The 19688-nt window shown below is 36.6% G+C and overlaps 1 protein-coding gene across 1 annotated transcript in view; it reads left to right on the forward strand.

Annotated features, from left to right (window-relative positions):
- The window catches only part of LOC128864754 (uncharacterized), a 260399-nt gene extending 245706 nt beyond the window's left edge, over window positions 1–14693 (forward strand). Inside the window, exons 10-11 of the mRNA XM_054104510.1 lie at window positions 14089–14255; window positions 14674–14693. Coding sequence (XP_053960485.1) covers window positions 14089–14255; window positions 14674–14693 — 187 coding nt within the window. The remainder of the gene's footprint in view (window positions 1–14088; window positions 14256–14673) is intronic.
- The last annotated feature ends 4995 nt before the right edge of the window (window positions 14694–19688 follow it).

The raw sequence follows: 19688 nt of genomic DNA on the forward strand, positions 1-19688 counted from the left end.
TAATCAACGGTGGAAATAAATCTGAACTTGTGTTCTTTGCTGATTGCCTATCGAAGTAGGATAAGCAATAAGGGGGAGAATTTCGTCAAATGTGGGCTTGTTAAAACTTCGCTTATTTCATTTCAGCCGTGCTCAAAAAGCTCAGTTCATTGCTAACAGGTTTATTTATTGGTATAAGAAAATTCTATCGCAAAGGACGTACTTGAAAGACGAGACAATAACGAACGCCTCCTGTTCACTTTTGGGACTTGCAGTTATGGACCATTTGATATCCCAGATTTTTATAACAGGCTCACCTTATTAATATGGCTCAAAAGAATGCATTTTTTCTACCCATAAATTTGTTCTGTGAAAAAATATGGCACACCTACAATATTTTTTTATTTAATATTTTATTTAGTCATCATCATTATTATCAGGTGTCCTTTACTATTGCGTTCCATACCATCTTCTTAATGGTCGTTCGCGCCTTCTGTTACCCAAAATTCGAGTCTTTAAACTCTTTTTGCACTTCTGTTGTCAACCATTCGAATTACTTATCATAGCCATCGAAGACGTTGCGCCTTCACTAAGCGCATTATGTTTCATCCATTTATCAGTTCTTCGATCTCATTTTTATGGACTGTATGCTCTCATACAGGACTAAAAATTCTCTTCAAAATTAAAAAAAAAACGTAAGAGATATTTATTTAGTTATTTATCGAGATTATTTATTCAAAATAGTTCCCTCATTGACCTGAAATTCCTTCAGGATGTCGGTACAAGCCTTTTAGATGACATCTACGGACGCAAAACGTTTTCCTTTCATGGCCAAATGCAATTTTCCGGATAGGTAGAAGTAACAGGGTGAGTGCTTGAAGGTTAAAATGCGATTTCTAGTCAAAAAATCAGTCACACGAGTAGATCGATGAGATGGTGCTTTATCATGCAATAAGCGCCAGCTTACTCCTTCGCGATATTCAGGGCGAATTCGATGAATGCGATGCAACAAACGCTTCAAAATGCCAAGATAGAAAATTGCATTGACGGTTTATCCCGTTGACACGAACTCTTTGAGGACAATTCCCTTGGAATCGTACAAACAAATGAACATCGACTTGATTTTTGACCTCTCCAAACGCGAGTTTTTGAATGGTGGCTCATCTGGGGCCTTCCATTCAGCACTTTGCCACTTAGTTTCAGCTTCATGTTGGAAACACCACGTTTCATCACTAGTTACAAGGTGGTAAAGGAAGTTCTCTTTAATGAGGTTTTTCGAATGTTGAATTCTAAGCAATTTTTGGTCCTCACTCACTATACTTGTGCGGAATGAAATGTGCACAGACCTTTCGTAAGCTTAAATGATCAATTAAAATGCGACAAATCTTGTTTTTTTGAGATATTCAACTCCAATTCCATGAATTTCAACGATTCATTTTTGATAAATTTACGAACAACTTCGATGGAGTTTTCGGTGATTACTGATTTTGGGTGGCCCGTATGTTCATTGTCACTTAAGTCCCCACAACCATCCCTGAAACGTGTAAAGCACTCATGAACTCTGGTTCGAAATAGACAATCATCGCCATAAACTTTTTTCATCAATTCAAATGCTTCGATAAACATTTTACCGTTTTAAAAAGAAAATCGGATATTAGCTCTTTATTCGAAATTCATTTTTGTGCCCATGACACAAACATACTGACACTTTTGATTCAATAACTTCGCTTCCACTGGACCGAAGGTCACCAAGCTTTTACTGGAAGTCAGCTAGAGAAGTAACTTCAAACGCACTAACTCATTAAAAATATGGCGCCATCAAAAACATTTATATGACGCCAGTCTTGTTTATTTTGGACTTCACCTTGTAGTTTTGTTAGAGCCAATACAATAGTCGGACCGCCATATCTCAGCAATTCTACACCGTCCAGTCATCTTCACCGTTAAAAACCGTTTTCACCACTTGGCTTTCCATTTTTTATTTTTTTTATCGCAAATCTAACTTCTTCTTCATTTAGATCTGCAATATCTCATTTTGCCGAATACAATGGCACTGCTAAATCATTGTCAGGATCACACCGCGAGCTGACATCGTTATTAAGCAACTTGGAATACTATTTCTGTCACCTGCGATGGATTTTTGCTTCTTCTAGCGGCACCGTAACATCTGTATCGTAGCAAATATTCAACCTCGGTATGAAGGCGGGCCTCTGTTATTTGATATTTCGCTACTTTTTTAAGCACCTCTGGCTGATGAGCAAGATTGGAATTCTCCCTAATTTTCTAGTGACTCCCTCATTTTCTTTTGCAAAATCATATTTCGCCGCTTTACCAGATATTCTGCGGCATTTGAGCGGGTGTCGCGTTGAGAATTTTTGTCCACCCTAATTTTTTGCAGATACGGCCACTTCACATTCCCTAGCAAACCATGATATTCTACGGCCGATTGTTTCTGTAGCTGTTTCAATTAGAGTGCTCTTAATTTCGTTTCCCATTTGATCAGGATTACCAGTTGGTATATTACCAAGTTTAGTCACCCGTAGCAAAATCGGAATTTATAAGTTGTGAAAATAGGGTCGAACGTTAATTATATTTGACACTAGTGAATTAGACAGCTGCGGTATACAAACATACAAGCAACGGAACGCGTGAAGTGATTTTTTTGTTGTTGTTTTGTATTTGTTAAAAAAGTTAATCAAAAGAAAAGTTGCATTATTAATTTTTCGCCACCTTATTTATAGAATAAAGCGCTAAAAGCCATCAGAAACAAATTATTAAAATTCCAGGCGATTTCTTAGCTGGTTAAAACCTGCAGAAATTTTATGAGCCATGTTACCGCGTACCCAAAAATTTTTTTATGGTAGTAACTGAGTTCCTACCCAATAGGAAATGCACAAAGTGCAAAAAACTGAAAGAGTTTTGTAAAATTATTCAAAAACGGATAAGATATAAAATCAGATAATATATAAAGTTAAAAATAAAATAAGCATTACGCGTTGATTTCTTTTGCAGGAGTAAATATAACTTTAAAAATTCACTTCTTATCCTCGCATTTGGATTTCTCCTGTGAACTACTTCCTGCGTTTTTTGTTTTTTGAAGTAAAAACTTCTTTAGAATCGTTGGGAGTGATTTGAGACTCGATGAAACGAAAAAGCGACACCACTCTTGGCTACGAAGAGTTATATGTTGATATACGTATGTGTGTGTGGCTGCGTACTGCTGAGCCACGCTAGTATAGTGAGTATTGTAGTACATATGTATACTACACTGCCTATTACTTGCTTTGGTGTTAAGTTCAAGCGTCATACGTATGTATGTTTGTATGTATGCTAGTAAGTATGTGTGCTCGCCTGCGTATTACGGAGCCACGGTGAGCGAGAAGGCATTATGTATACCTATACTACACTACCTAATACTTGCTTAGACCAAGTGTCCTACGAATGTTTGTGTGTATGTTAGTACGTGTGTGTAATATACGCGGTACGACGCTCATAATATCAACCGCGTGTGCTGTATTGCGTCCGTATTTTTATATTCGTAAATATTTTCATTTTTAAATATTTACCGCAATTATGCCGAAAAATAATGCAGAAAAGTGTCGAAGAAAGGCAGCGGCCTCCATACCACGACACAATCTTTCTCCACTGGCAGCACCAATTGATCGCAGAACATCTTCTATACCATTAGTGCCTAATAAATCAGTGATTGTGAAACGCAACCATTTTCCACTTGTTTCTGCGTGTGCCATAACGATTCATAAGTCCCAGGGAGGTACATTTGGTGAAATTGTATATGAATATGACAAATCTCACGCTCAACAGCTCTTGTACGTCGCATTATCACGAGTTACTTCAATTCAAGGACTACATCCTTTTTCAAAAAAGAATGATAGAAAATTTTATCATGGCCGAAGAGGAATCTACAATTGAGTTGCAAGCTGAATTTCAAAGGCTACATCTCAATCGACTTGAAACAACTGGAACGTTTTTAAGTGATTTTATAACAGCTAGGGAAGGGTTGTCATTATTTACATTTAATTGCCAAAGTTTGCGCGCTCATGTACACGATCTGCAGTTAGACAAAGTAGCAACATCCTCAAATTTTCTAATTCTTTCCGAGACTTGGTTGGATAATGAAAACATTTTCGACATTCTCAATTTTGATATTGTAGTTCAATTTAAAAGACCACAAACGAGAGCAGGCGGCGTTGCAATATACCACAATCAAAATGACGGTGCTCGTATTGTAACTCCACAGACGGATCTGAATGCACATCAACTAGAATCACTGTCTGTTCAGCTCTCTAAAGTGGGAGAAATATGTGCATGCGAAACCAGACTGAGCAATGGAAAAACAGTTTTAATTGTGGCAATTTATATTTCACCGAATCAATCAATAAATAGCATCACGGAATTCATTCACGAAAATTTAATAAAGTAACATATACACCAGAAGTATCGCGGATACTAAGAAAAGATTACGATAAAATTCCAATGATTTTAAGTGGCGATTTTAACGTAAATTTTGCATTGGACACAGCGGTTCCTTTAATTGACTTTCTCAATACAACATTCAATTTAAAAATGTGTAACAATCGCGCTGAATGGACAACACGATCAAAAACAACAATTGAAGCTGTATTTCGAAGTTATGTTGACAACATCGAAACCAAAGCATTTGTATCATATTTTAGCTATCATAAGCCACTCGTATCATTTGTTGAAATTGAAAACATTGAGGATGAATAATAATAAAATGAAGAAAATAAAATATGAACTTTATAGCAATATTATAATGAACCTATTCTCTCAGTTTGTTTTACGGAAGGTTTCACTTCTATCGCGTCTAACCGTTAGACTGGTATTTTTTTTTTTTTTTTGCCCAAAACAACTTCACGCTCGCAGCAAATACTTGTTACTGCACCACTTCCATCATTACCGAACGAAACTGCGTCGCGGTTATCCACAAGGGACAAAAGCCTGCTTCAAAGCCTTCGCCTTTGCTTCGATAACAAAGTCACGTGCACATGCGCAATGACCACTGGTGTACAGCACACAGCACTTGTTATCTTATTTTTTATGACATATCAAGTCTTGCCAAAGTGCAAATGCACGTAGAAGTAGATATGTGTATATGTGTGTGTATTTTAGCAGATGTACAAGCATACGCTCAAGTTTAGTTCGTAAGTAACGACTCGTAAGTAGCTCAAACTCTAGGGCACTTTTGTACTTCACATAACAGATTTGTATTCTACAATAGTAAGCTTTTCTATGTATCGCGTATGTACCTATGAATGTGTGCATGCTACTGCGAAACACTCAAATGGCCACAATATAACAATATGGAGTGGCCACTTAGAAGGAATACTCAGTTAAGTCGCTACTTAGGAATTGCTACTCGGTGACAAGTGTAAGGGAGGGAGTGTGTATGTGTGTATATACACACTCCAATATGTACATCTTTTCCAGACTATCGTAAAGATAGCAGAGTGCGCGTATTGAAACAAGCTAGATTAGTTGGTTTACAAATCAGTTAGAAAGCTCTTATGCACCAATGGAGCTGAAGAAGGGGGAATGGCAATTGCCTGAGTAAGTAGCCAGGTACATGATATATCGGGTATTTTTTAAGAGCCTGAGAACTTAAAATGATAATACAAAACATAAATGTTGTTGGGATGAATTTTTTTATTTTAATCTGGTAGATAAATTCATGGCACTTATTTTTCACATATAATATCCGACATATGTCCGTCGTGGCTACGAGTTACACATTGTCCAAACCTTGTTTGGCCTAGCTCCTCCTCCTACTTGTGGTGCGCGTCTTGATGTTGTTTCACTTACAGTTTTATGCCAACTCTGATCGGCAGATATTTTTTTATGAAGAGATTTGCCATTGCCTGCCGAGGGGCAGCCGCTATTAGAAAACACTCTTTCTTCATTTCGGTGCTTCACAGAGTTTCGAACTAACGCACTCCGAATTCCGAATGGTAGTCACGCACTAACTCTTTTGGCTACGGCGGCAACTCAAAAACCTTATTGAACAGAAATATCAACACATTTTGCCATTCTCAGCAGGTAAACCTCATACAGCTAAAAAAACACCCGATATAATATTATTTCGTGAATGCGTGAGTGCGTGAGAGCATACATATGTGCAAATGTGACTGCAAAATGACCACTTAGAAAAGCCCAATTTGTAATTCTGTTATTTGAGTGACTGGCATTTCAAACCACAACGAGTATCCTCGCACTATTCTGAAGATAGCATGAGTAATACCAAATAAAAAGGAATTCTGGCGTTAGACTCTACGATAAATTGTTTAATATTTCTCTTCATCTTCTCCTTCTTTTTTATGGGCACAGTAACCGCGTAAGTGCTTTTGGCTCAACAAATCGTGCCAGTCGCTACTTCCTTCCACTAAGAAGCGCCAATTAACTAGGAACAGTAAGTGATATGTCTACTTTTACTTTATAAAGCGGAGTAAGTTTCCTCTTTGTGTGATTTCTCTACTTTTACTTTATAAAGCGGAGTAAGTTTCCTCTTTATCTCTTATATGCAGGTGTATGGCTGCATTGGATTAATATTCGGAATATAAATTAAGCACCAAACTGCTCATTTACAAACTACCTAGCATGGGAATATCTTCCAAATTTATTAACTTCATTGGGCAGGTATATCTAGAAGCAAGATGCTTAATGTGGACAGGTGAAGATTATTCAGATGATTTTGAAACGTCTTCTGGAGTAAAGCGCCACCCATGCTTGCTGATGTCGCCTTTACTTTTAGCGCTACATATAAATGGCTCGCATGAAGATTTTGGGGGTGGTTTAAAAGTTGACGATCTAAAACCGAATAATCAGCCGAAATTCCGATATCAATTGGCCGCCTCGGAGCTGTGATTTAAGCCCGTTGGACTATTTTTTGACGATCCAGAGACGATTGATGCTTTAAAACACGAAATTGAAGTTGCCATTCATGAAATTGGAGCCCAAACAATCGAATATGTGCTTAAAAATTAGGTTAATCGAATGGCCTACTGTAAAGCCAGTCGTGGCAGTCATTTGAACGATATTATTTTTCATTCATAAATGACAATGTTCAATCTTCAAAATAAAAGAAAAGTTTGAAAAAATATTGTTTAGTTTTCTTTTTATAGCCGATTCAAAAAGCAAATTTTACATCGCCCACCCTATATAAGACTGCTACTCCGATGACATGGTAATTTTGGCGGATGAAACAAATGCACTAAAATACACTAAAAATTATAAATTATCTAGAGATTTAGGTGAAAAATGGAACTTGGATGTTAGGCGAATTTGCAATAATTTTTTTTCTATCGAAAAAAGAAAAATGGTAATATAAACGAGAGAATATTATTATAACAGGCAAGTACTGCTACCTGAAGTGGTTTTCCGGAGACCTCACGAAAAAAGGAATAACGCCGCTATGTCAAGTTTAAGCTTCTCATCGAATAACTTTTTTGAAAAGAAGGAAACAAGATTAGGTATGAAATGGAAAATGTGTCAATCGGTCTGTCGAGCTGTCCAAAGTTATGCGGCGCAGGTATGGGAATACTGTAGCTATGTTTGAGAATGTTCACAAATTACATCTATAATTTATTAAGAACATTTTTAAGCGAAAATTTATTTTATTTAGAAACAGGTATCGAGGGTGGTCATATTTACATGCTTTCATCCGGAGACTAGCAATTTTAAAATCACGAACGTTTGTACTTCAAGTCAAAGGTCATACAGCCATATTCGCAGTAATCCCAATTCAATGTTATTAAAAAGGCCAAGTTAAGCCACAAAGAAAGCTTAAATAATTTGCTTCCCTATGCGTACAGCACGGGCATTAGAATTTTGAAAATGTTTGCTACAACGAAAATTAAATTATTAAAAAAAATTGTATGCACGTGAAACTATATATCCTATATAGTAATTACGCATGATGAGTTTTTCATTTTCTCATCAATTTAATATTTAAAGGACTTTAAAGTATCAAAGCACGAAATACAAAAAAAAAATGTTTAGATACTCATACTCATTCTAGCACTAATAGGCGAAATGTCCAAAGTCATTGCAACTCGAATAAACAATAAGCAAACAAACTCCTAAATAATTGAGACCAAGCTGCGGATCTTCAGTTCGAATATAAAGTCCGTGCCGCTATATGTTTGCGTGTTTTTAGCACTAACATCTGTGCTGATCCAAAAACTACAAATTTCTGTCAAACCCTGCCTGCGCAAAATCTTAAAGATCTGGGGGACGTATATCATTTCTAATATGGACCTATTGGAATCAACCAATGAATTTCCTATCGAGCTAATCATCAAACGCCCGCGGTTTGGTTGGATAGGCCATACACAACGTAAAGACGCCGACGAAGTCGCCGAATTGTGCTTTCTTGGAATCCGTAAGACATAAGAAGCTGTGGTAGACCAAAGACCTCCTGGACAAGGACGAAAGGACAAAATAATAACTAGTTATTATATATTTATTAATATAATTCCGCTATCTGCAGGATTCTTTTGCTACATCCTATTTTTCCTTCCATTAAAAATGTTGCCTAAATCTGAGTTCACACTTCCACGGTTTCGAGTTATACGGAATTAATTAAACGTATAACTCGAGACACACTTGTCTATACATACACTCATTCTATGACAATTAGTAAGGACATCGAACGAAAGAGGACATATCCAGCTTTAAAAAATCGTTTTCTTTTTTACTTTCCGCCAATATTTTACTTTTCGAATAATGTCTTTGAAAATTTTATCCTGAAAAAGCCTTGAAATTTTAAAATTAGTTATTTAGAAAAAACTATATATACTAAAGGTATATATACGAACGCTGACAACCGTGGTAATAGCGCAGACACACCAAATTTAGCCAAGTCCTCAACCATCTGTGCGATCCTTCTGCCAGCAAAATGTAAAATACAAATGGCGCTCCAAGCAGTAATAAGGCGTTGTTCCTAAGCAACGACAGGTGGTCATTCCCACTATTTAGGACTGGTAGCGGCAACCTAATCAGGGTAGGTGAAATCAAAATAGATTAACGAAACCAACGCAAGACTGAGTCTTAGCGAGACCCTATGCTCCCGAGAGGAAGGAACAAGGAAAAAACAAAATGAATATAAGCGTGTGGTAATACACAACTCATTTGTTGTTGTTGTAGCAGTAACATCTCCCTGTCAGTGTAGTATAATCACCGGTCGTCTTCGGCTAGCTCATCTAACGGTAGGCCCGAGAAACTAGCTGTTTCGACAGATTGGGTCCAGAGGGAGAGGGGTGTTAGATGAGTCGGTTTTAAAGGGCATGTGAAAAGGTGGTTAGTGTCGTGCGGGGTGCCTTCACAGTATGCAGAACGTAGTTGTGCCAACGTTACGCGTGAGTCTCGGGGAAGTTGGAGCTCTTCGTCTCCGATGGATGATGGTTAGACGCCGATGACGGCATTCGGCGGACGGAAGCTTAAGAAAGTGGTAAGGGTATACCGATGAATGTCGGTGATTGTCTGTTTGTACACTGTCCGTTCCAGTAGCTGTCGATCTGTTTTGTCCTGGATCTCGTCCGCGTATTTAAGGAAATGCATCCTGACATGCCTGGGAGGTGGCTCAGGCTAAATCAGGTGTATATATGGGTGAGAATTGGGTTAACACCGTAGTAGGAACTGCTTGTTCTACTCCATACAACAGACACAAGTTATCATATATAGGATTAAAAAAAAAAATCTTATTATTGCATTTTAAATGTGAAAATTAGAAAAACAAAGCCTTTCAAGTGAAGTCTTCTAATTTTGAACTCAACCAGTTACATACAATAACTGCTGCCTCAATACTTGTCATTCAAAGAAAATGAACTTTTGTCAACTTACTCAGTTCAACTGTATGAGTTGAATTATTTGCAAATATTAATGATGCAGTTTTTAATTCAAATCAAATTACAACACATCGAATAAGTAAATTAATGTATGTAAGTTGGTTGAAAATTTAAAAGCTTTTATTATAATCAAATTTTGTAATAAACAAGTTTTTGCTTATTCCCATTCAATATGAAAATTTGTTTGGGATACCGGAATTAAGTGATTTCGGAGCTTACGATGCCTAACAAATTTCGAGTACCCGAAATTCCGAACCCGCCTTTAGTAAAAGGTTATTCAATAGGTGCGCTTCAACTTTTTTCCGATAAGGAGGGCGAACGACGCAGTATTTTTTCTTTTTCGCTTGTCATTTGTAAACTTCATTAGTATACATTTCATCATGGAACGCTACACACTTGAGCAACGATTGCAAATCGTGCAAATTTTTTATGAAAATAATCGTTCTGTTGCTGCTACTTTAAGAGCATTACGGCCATTTTACGGTCCATTTAACAAGCCGTCCCGTTTTGGGGTTATGTGAAGTCATTGGTCTACAGTAACAAGCCGGCGACGATTTGTGAGCTCAGAGCCAATATTGAACGCGAAATTGCTGGAATTTCGGCCGATTTATGCAAAAGAGTGGTCGAAAATTGGGTTCAACGATTGGACTTCGTAAAACGTGCACGCGGTGGTCATGCAAAAGAAATCGAATTTCATACTTAAATGTGTTGAAAATGCAACTCTGTTATCAACTCACATATTCATGCAACTCTGTTTTTTGGTTTTGTTGAAACAACGTACAACACTAATTTTCTATTGCTGTAATGACTTGCTTTTTGACTTTCGTTGAATAAACATCATTTTATATTCTTGTATTAAAAGAACTCTCTAGAAGCTTTTTATTTGGTTTCCAACTGTGTGTTAACAAAAGGTAACGATCACGAAGTAATAAGTTTACTTCCAACAAAATGTATATGTTCAAACTCGATAATAAGAAAAAAATTAGTTAAAAAAGTCAAACCGTTTGTGTTTTATTCAAAAAAATTCAAAAGTTGAAGCGCTCTTACTGAAAACCCCTTTACTTCAACTAGAATCTGAGAATACTTGCTCAGTATTTAGTTAAACATTTGAATGTTGCTCATTTGACTAACTAAGTAAATATGAAATATGATTAATTACGCACTAACATTAAAATAAAATATAAAATGTTTCACTTAAGCGACGCAGTATTGGGCTCAGCAAGGAAATAGTTGCTAATAAATCAGCGAATACCAAAGAAGAATTCAATGGATGTTTTTTCGTATGTAGAAAAAATCTTTGTTTGTCAGCAGGAAATTTGTTAGCTCCGGTTCTGCTTTGCTATGTTAAATGAAAAACACCTCACGTGCGGAGGCAAGGACAATAACTAGTAGCTTACGAGTATATTTCCAATTGAAGTTTATTACTTTTGCTCAAAAAACTAAGTTAACTTGTTCGAACAACAATGGTCTCGCATAGCCCAGAACTGGTCCCTAGAGTTAAAATAACATTATTTCTTACTTATCACACTTAGTTGGTCACTCATCTCTACTTAAACAACAACTATAAAATTCCAGAAGTGTTGTTGTGTAATATTTGAAAAGTTTCAACTACGTCCACTCAGTGGAAAAGGTATTTTGTGCGCGTTCGCTTATAAAAAAATTCCAATGTCAATCCAATCAAAGGCTCATATAACAAATACCAATGTAGACAATGAAATACCGACGCACAAGTTGGAGGTGCACACACATATGCGGACAAGGCAAAACCCCTGCAGGTAAAAGTCACACTGGTGTAGTAATTTTTTGGTTCAGATGCGGGTGTTTAGTAGAAGAAATGATACTAGTCCCTCACTGACTTGAGTAATATAAGTAGCAACATTATCAATTCGACTACAATTTAGGTGAATTTTTTAGAAAAGAATGTTTAAGACTCGTTTATAGTCTCTCCAATTCATCTCGCTGATTAGGAGATACTGATGAGTACATTTTTCACTTTGATTTATTAGTAAGATTTAGGAATATGTCCATAAATTCTTACAGACTACAATAAAACAAACTTAATGAAAAAAGTTGGTACTTATCAATAAAATTCATTTAGAGAGAACTTGAAAGTTTCCTTAGAGGGCGAAATATCAAAAGCCAAATAAATTCAAATTTTACTAAATTTATTCAATGTTCTATGCAACGCAGCAAAAGAGGAATAAACAATTTTAACGCCCTCCGGAAGGAATAAATCATTAATCCGCAGGTTTTTCCGTAGAATGTAAAAATACATGCGCTCTAAGAGAAGAGAAACGTTAATTACACCACTGAATGTTAAAAAAAACGCAGAATGAACGAATACTCTTTCTATTTTGTAAAGACTTCAAATTTATTAAGACTCGTCTTGCATAACACGAAGGAACCGGATCAACAAAGTTAAACGATCTGAGAGCGAAACCAAGATAATTATGGTAAGTTCATTTAAGCCTATTAATATGGCGAAAGAGTTGCGCCCTCCACATAAAGACAGCATATTCCAACTTAGGTCGCACAAGTGAGGTAAATTTTAACTTTCACGTGTATGGGTGAGTAAAGTCTGAACCAAAGTGCCGAAAAAAAGGCAAGTGCATAGTATGACTTAGAAATTACATGATTTAAATGACTCAGAAATGGGAATTTTGCAACACAAATTAAAGCCAGATACGAAACTTCATTTATAATGATGAGACGCGTTTCTTTAAGTAACTATATATCAGGTAGCAAATACGAGGGTGGTTCAATAAGAGCCCGTCTTTGATGACAGAGGGCGTTTTTGAGGGAGAATTTGGTGTCAGCATCGTGTGCTGTCATTTATCAACGACGGCAAAACAAATTTCAGACTGATCGATAGGTTAGTTCGGATTTGGACCGTACTTCTTCAAAGATGCTGCGAATCGTAACGTAACTGTGAATGGTGAGCGCTACCATGAAATGATATCCAACTTGTTTTTGCCCAAAATGCAAGAGCTTGACTTGCATGACAGGTGGTTTCAGCAAGACGGTGCCACATGCAACACAGCACGCGTAACAATGGACTTGTTGAGAGGCGAGTTCGGTGAGCATTTTATTTCACGTTCGGGACCTGTCAATTGGCCACCCAGATCGTGCGATATAACACCTTTAGATTATTTTTTGTGGGGCTATGTTAAAGCTCATGTCTATTCATCTATCTGAATTTTATGCGTGTTTTTTTGAAAAACTTTCCCATAGCTCATAAAATCACCCTTTAGCATCAATTTTATTTATGCTGCTAAAGTGGGTACCTTAAATTTACTGTTTTTTTTTTAATTTTGTTAAAGAATTTCTTAAAATTTTTTTTTGGATTTTCTTATGGTGTAAGTTTGAACCCATTTTTAACGTTTAACCAGTCGCCTGACACACACTTCCTATATGAAAGAGATTATTTTCAAATTTTTTTTATTTTTCGTATACTTTAACTAGTCTAAAACTGGTTATTTGGAAAAATTTTGAATTAGAATTTTTTTTTTGCTGGTATGAACTGGCAACTGGTATTTTGCTGATACATGGCCGGACAATGGGTATTTCATAGAGCAACGCGTTTTAAAAATACCAATTGCTACCACAAGCGAGCGCAAAGAAAAGGATGGAAGAGAGATTAAGTACGAACTGGTTGAGGTAGAAAGTGCACTGGTTGAGGTGAAAATTGAACAGGAAGTACTTTAGTTCCCTACTAGTATTTTTCCTGCAGGTACGGTGCTACTATGTGATCACATAAGCAAGAGTTAGATACTTTAGTTACGTGGAAAATGCGTTATGGGAGATAGCGATAAAATAAGAGCGGTGGAATGTGAGGTGAAATACAGTCACGTTTTCTTCGCAATTGTAAACTTTCAACTGAACTGAAGTTATCTGTAGAGTATCGAGTCGCTTTACCCTATTTTATGCAGTATTTTAACTTATTGAACTAACGAACACGAACACAAATACAAAACCAACATACAAAGTTACACATATGAATATAGATATATGTGTGTATAAGTAGGTATATATGTGTATGTAGTATAAATCCGTACTTTGTGTGTTGCATTTGCACACATTCCAAATGGCATTCTGAACACGCCGCTTGCATTCTTTACCATTATATACAATTCTTTTTCGTACTATTCACTTTACTTTTATGTTCGTGTGTGTGTGTGCACACATCCAGTCACATACGTATTACATACTCTGTTGTCTGACTTTGCAGTTTGCCGAACGGTCACATCAATATTATGGCCTTCGATCGAATGGCGGCCATTGTTGGCGCCTTCACCAAGCACATGCATGCCGTTAAGGCGCCGAATGAAGCACCACCTGGCGAATACAAGATATTCTGCCAACACATGCAACGCTCTTCGAAATTGAGCGAGACGGGTAAGTCAATTCAAGAGCTTAAATGCTTTAATATAAAAATTTATTTGGAATTTCAAAATGGACCAGAAGGAAATTCGAATATGTGTATTTGATAGAAAGGTGCTTTTTTGCAATTTTACTTGGATTGCGAAGACTTTGTGAAGTTATACTAATATAATATGAAGATTATCAACAAAATATATTTTAGTATTGTATTTAGGAATATGTAATTAAATTCTATCAAGCACACAAAATAATTTGGCCATGACATAACTGATTTATGAAAAAAAGGAACCTCATTAAAGTTGTTTTACATTTTTTCGCTTCATTGATTCCAGTCATTTTAGAAATATGAAACATTAACCCTTTAACTGCTTCGAATACTCAAACACATAATCCACAAAATATAAAATATTTACTAAACTCTTTTAACATGCAGAACTCAAATTACTTTACTGATTCCAAGTATATGGGAAATTTCATTATTTAACCATTTAATGACTTTGAAAGTATTAAAAAAGATTTGACAGAATGTTAAGTATTTATTAGGTTTACTGATTTCCTGAATTCAAATCATTTCACGGATTCTAATTATTTCAGAAATTTAATTCATTAACCCTTTAACGGCTGTGCAAACTTAGAATCAGATTATCGTTAAAGAGAAAAATTTAAAAACTATTTCTCATGTGCTGCACCCAAATTAGTTCACTAATTCTAATTATCTCAGAAAGTTTAATCATTAACCCTTTAACAACTGCGCAAACCTTAAAAGATTTAAAAACAAAATGACATATATTTAACAAATTTTTGTTTATATGCAGAACTCAAATGACTTTGCTGATTTTAATTATCTCAAGAAGTTTAGTCATTAACCCCTTAATGCTCCGAATGCTTTAAAACATAATCGACGAAATATACAATATACATTAAGTTCTTTTCATGTTTTGAACTAAAATCTCTTCAGTCACTCTATTTAGGTATAAAATGTCAAGTGTTAACCCTTTAACAGCTCTTCAAACCATAAAAAGGATGAGATAAACTGAAAGCATTTATTAGCTTTGTTGATTTGCTGAATTCAAATCATTAGTTTTTTTTTCAGAAAGTTTAATCATTAACCCATTAACGACTGGGCAGCCTTTAAAAAATTATATGCAAAATATAAAATATTTACAATTTTTTGTTTATGTGTGGAACTCAAATTATTATACTAATTCTAATTCAAATTTTACAACCATTAACCCCTTAACTGCTCTGAATACTCCAAAACGTAATCGACAAAAAAAATGTGTGTTAAGCTCTTTTAATGACTAAACTTTTAAACTAAAATCTCTCCACTAACTCTATTTAGTTTTAAAATTTTAAGTACTAACCCTTTAACAGCTCTTCAAACCATACAAAGTATTGGGCAAAATATTAAGTATTAATTAAGATTTGTTGATTTTCTAAACTTAAATTTCTTCAGTGACTTCAACTTTTTAAAAAATTTCAGCCATTACCCCTTTAACGACCGCGTAAGCTTTCAAAAAGAATGACACAAACTGTAAAGCATTCACATGGATTGTTGATTTACTGAACTCAAATCATTTCTCTGATTAATATTATTTTTAAAATTTAAATCATTAACCCTTTTAGGCCTAATAAGGTTTGTTCATTTACTGAATTCAAATAATCTTTGTTTCTTATTATTTGCTCAATTCGCAGTTTAGAGCACCTGGAGATTTGCGAACTCGTCCATACTGTATGCATTCGCCCGAACGTTGAACTTGCATTCTTTAACCTGCAGTTGGCATCTTCATCTGCTGCCCCGTTTGCCATGAGAGTGCAGCCGAGGTAGTAGAAGCTTTCGACAATTTCTACCGGGCGCCTGTCTTACTTCATTTTGATTGACTCTCAAAGCTTTGATTTTGACGATTTCCGCCCCTGCTTGCATATCAGTGAGTTTGTGAGAGAAGAGACAGATGTCATCGCTGAAGTCCAGGTCCTCGAGATGTCTGGTGAAACTGCGTACGATGATTTTGTGTGCAGGGTCAATTGGCTCATGACGTCATCTGGGATGATGGCGAAGAGAAAGGGCGACTGGTGGTGATTAGCGTGGAACTATTGGGGATGCGGTCGGCTACTTCCCTTTAATTCTGAAAGAGAGCCCTAAGTTTTTTTTTTTTTTTTGTGTAACTATTATAAAAAATATATATTAAATAAACAGTAAACATTGATACAATTTTTTCGAGTTTCTGGAACATTCTATTTGGTGCGCTAAGTTGCTGTTTGTCAATAGATGCCGCCAGCAGTGTGTGCTAGTCGATTCTAACAAAAGTGAACGTCATAAACCAAGGTTAGACTTATGGTAAACAAACTGCTTCGACACACTAGTGATTTTGTTTTAGTATCATATACTTTTGGTATTGTGAAAATGTCTGATTTTGTGCCGAATAATCGTCATTTGCGGGAAGTGTTGGTTTTCCTCTTTCATTCGAAAAAAAACGCCAGCTGAATCGCATCGAGAGCTGCAAAAAGTTCATCATGGAAATGCTGCTTTAAGTGAAACAACGTGCCGACATTGGTTCCATCGCTTCAAGGACGGTGATGTTAATGTTGACGACCGTCCGCGTGAAAGAAGGCCAAAAACCTTCGAAGACGCTGAATTGGAGGCATTGCTCAATGAGGATCCGTATCAAACGCAAGAAGAGCTTGCTTCAGTATTAGGAGTTACCCGCCAATCCATTTCCAGCCATTCCTTATGAGTTAAAACCAAAGGATGTTGAACGTCGTTTTTTCTTTATCGCATCGGGACGGGTGATGAGAAATGAATTCACTATAGCAATCTAAAGAAAAGAAAGTCATGGGGACTGCCCGGTCATGCTTCTACGTCATTGCCTCGGCTGAATATTCACGCTGCGAAGGTGATGCTATGTATTTGGTGTTATTTATTATGAAGTGTTAAAACCAAGCGAAACCATCACTGGGGATCGGTATCGACTTCAATTGATGTGACTGAGCCGAGCACTGCACGAAAAGCGACCGCAATACGCGGAGGGGCATGAAAAAGTGATTTTACAGCATGATAATGCTCGGGCTCACGTTGCCAAACCCGTTAAAACCTACCTGCAAACACTGAAGTGGGAAATCCTACCCCACCCGCCATATTTTCCAGATATTGCACCTTCCGATTATCACCTGTTCCGATCGATGGCACATGGTCTAGCTGACCAGCAGTTCAATTCATGTTAAGGTGAACAGTTTTACCGCGTTAATATACGAGATCTACCAGAAAGATGGGAAAAAGTAGTAGCTAGCCAGCGATGGGCAATACTTCCAATGATTCACTTGAAACCATTGTTTCAGAATAAAGTTGTATTTTCATAAAAAAAAACAGCGAGAACTTAGTTACGCACCTAATACAAAAATATAAACAAAACTACAAAGTAATATGTATACCCTGATTTGATCAGCTTATGAATATTTTTCCCGTTAAAGATTTAAAAATGGCGTAACCCTTATAAATTCCTACCGGTCCCACTCTGCTACTTTAAAGTACTGCTAAAAATAATTCCAAAAAAAAAATAACTGCAATCTTAGTAAATGAAGTGAACGAAGTATAAACTGCCACTGTAAGCCGTTTACGTGTTCACTGACTGAACTAGAACTAAACTGAACTGGACTGAGGTATTAAACGCAACGCAGCAGCTAAGCAATCAAGCGGCAAATAAACCTACTTACCGACACATAGAAACCTACATACATTTCCACAAACGTTTATGCATATCCTTGGTATAGGGTGACGGCGGCACAGGGGCAGTAACTTAAAACGCTAAACCATGTGAAACCGGTTCAAATGAACAAGCAGTCGACCGACTAACCAGACAGCGAATACCACACACTCCAACAACAAATTGACCTCAACACAATTTCCTTTTGCTGGAACTAAAAACTGTTGGTGGCCTCAAATGATTCAAGTCTAATGGTGGTGAGGCGTAAAAATTTCTAAAGTTGTGTGAGATGTTTCGAAAATTTTAATTAAACCCAGCAACAAATAGCTTTTACTAGCTTTTACAAGGATTTCATATATTCGAGTGTGAGCTTCCTTAAACTGAGCTGCCATATGGGGTTTTTTTGCATGCCAGATAAAACGCTGGTTTGCTGCTAAAAGTAAAGTAAAGGTATGCAAATACTGCGCTCCATTCCCTTATATCTCTCATCCAAGAAAACTGAAACCTTTCACATCGAGCTAAATGAAATGGAATGATGGATGGCAGGAAAATTTTGAAGCACTAAGGAAATATTGCACATTTACCTAAGACCAATTGAAAATTGAGGGACAGGAAGATACAAGTGGGGTAATGACTAACTACTCAGCAAATTTTACATATTTTTTAAGAATATTAGCAGTTAGTCGAGAAAAAGATAATGTATATCGCTCATCCTTATTATGTTTGACCCATAAAGGTACCTTCGAAGTCTGGCGAGATCAGGACTGCGGCCGGGAAAATTCTATGCAGTATCCTTATCCTCCAAACACGATGCACACAGTGGATTGTTTATGATGCTTATGGGGACCACATGCCATCCTCTTTGGTGGTGGCATTTTAGGGCTCACAGCTGACTCCTCTGTCTGAAAATAAATTTTGTTACCACCATGTCCGGCCTTTTCAACGGTGTTGCAGGTTTAAGTAGTGCATCAACTACTGCCGCTATGGTTCCAAAATTGGTGGCACTCGAACAATTGGGCGCTTCCCTTGGTAGCTAATTTCTGTATCCTCCTTTTTATGGTTCAATTTAGATTCATTAGTAATCGTAAAAAAACTCTTTTTTAAACACTGCAAAGTTCAAGCAACTGAGATGAGATGACTAGTTGAAGGAATGTGTATACTAGGGTGTTCAATGAGTTTTGCGGTATGGTAAGAAAAGCACAGTTTTATGGTTTGAAATACCATTTATACCAATTCACTTGTTCCAACGGGGCTCCAATTTATAAATTCCATCCCTGAAGTGAGAATCAGAACTGCTGCAAACTACGCTTCCAGAGCTGTTTTGACCACAACATTTGATGGAAAACGCTTTTCACGCATGAATTTATTCCAGATCTGGAAAGAGATGGAAGTCGCTATTCGAACTTTAATTAATGGATTTTAGCCATTGTCAAAATACTCTTGTGGCACATTGAATTGTTCTGATGAAAACTATTTTTTTTTTCTTCGGCAAAATTTGTCTTCTTTCATGAATTTTTTCCCTCAGCTGGTCAAAACTCCTTTCGCATCCCAAAAACTGATGCTAACACCTTCTTGGCCGATTTCTGAAAACGAACTCGTTTCGAAGCCGCAGAACCAGTTTAATACTACTATTGAGAACCAAGTCTCATCCGATGACGAATCGATGCACAAAATCCACTTTATCTTTTAAAAAACACTCTAAACCCAATACTTCAATTGAAGTATTTACTTACACTGTCTAGTGAGA

This window comes from Anastrepha ludens, chromosome 5 (genome assembly GCF_028408465.1).
Source record: "Anastrepha ludens isolate Willacy chromosome 5, idAnaLude1.1, whole genome shotgun sequence".
In the NCBI taxonomy this organism is placed as follows: domain Eukaryota; kingdom Metazoa; phylum Arthropoda; class Insecta; order Diptera; family Tephritidae; genus Anastrepha; species Anastrepha ludens.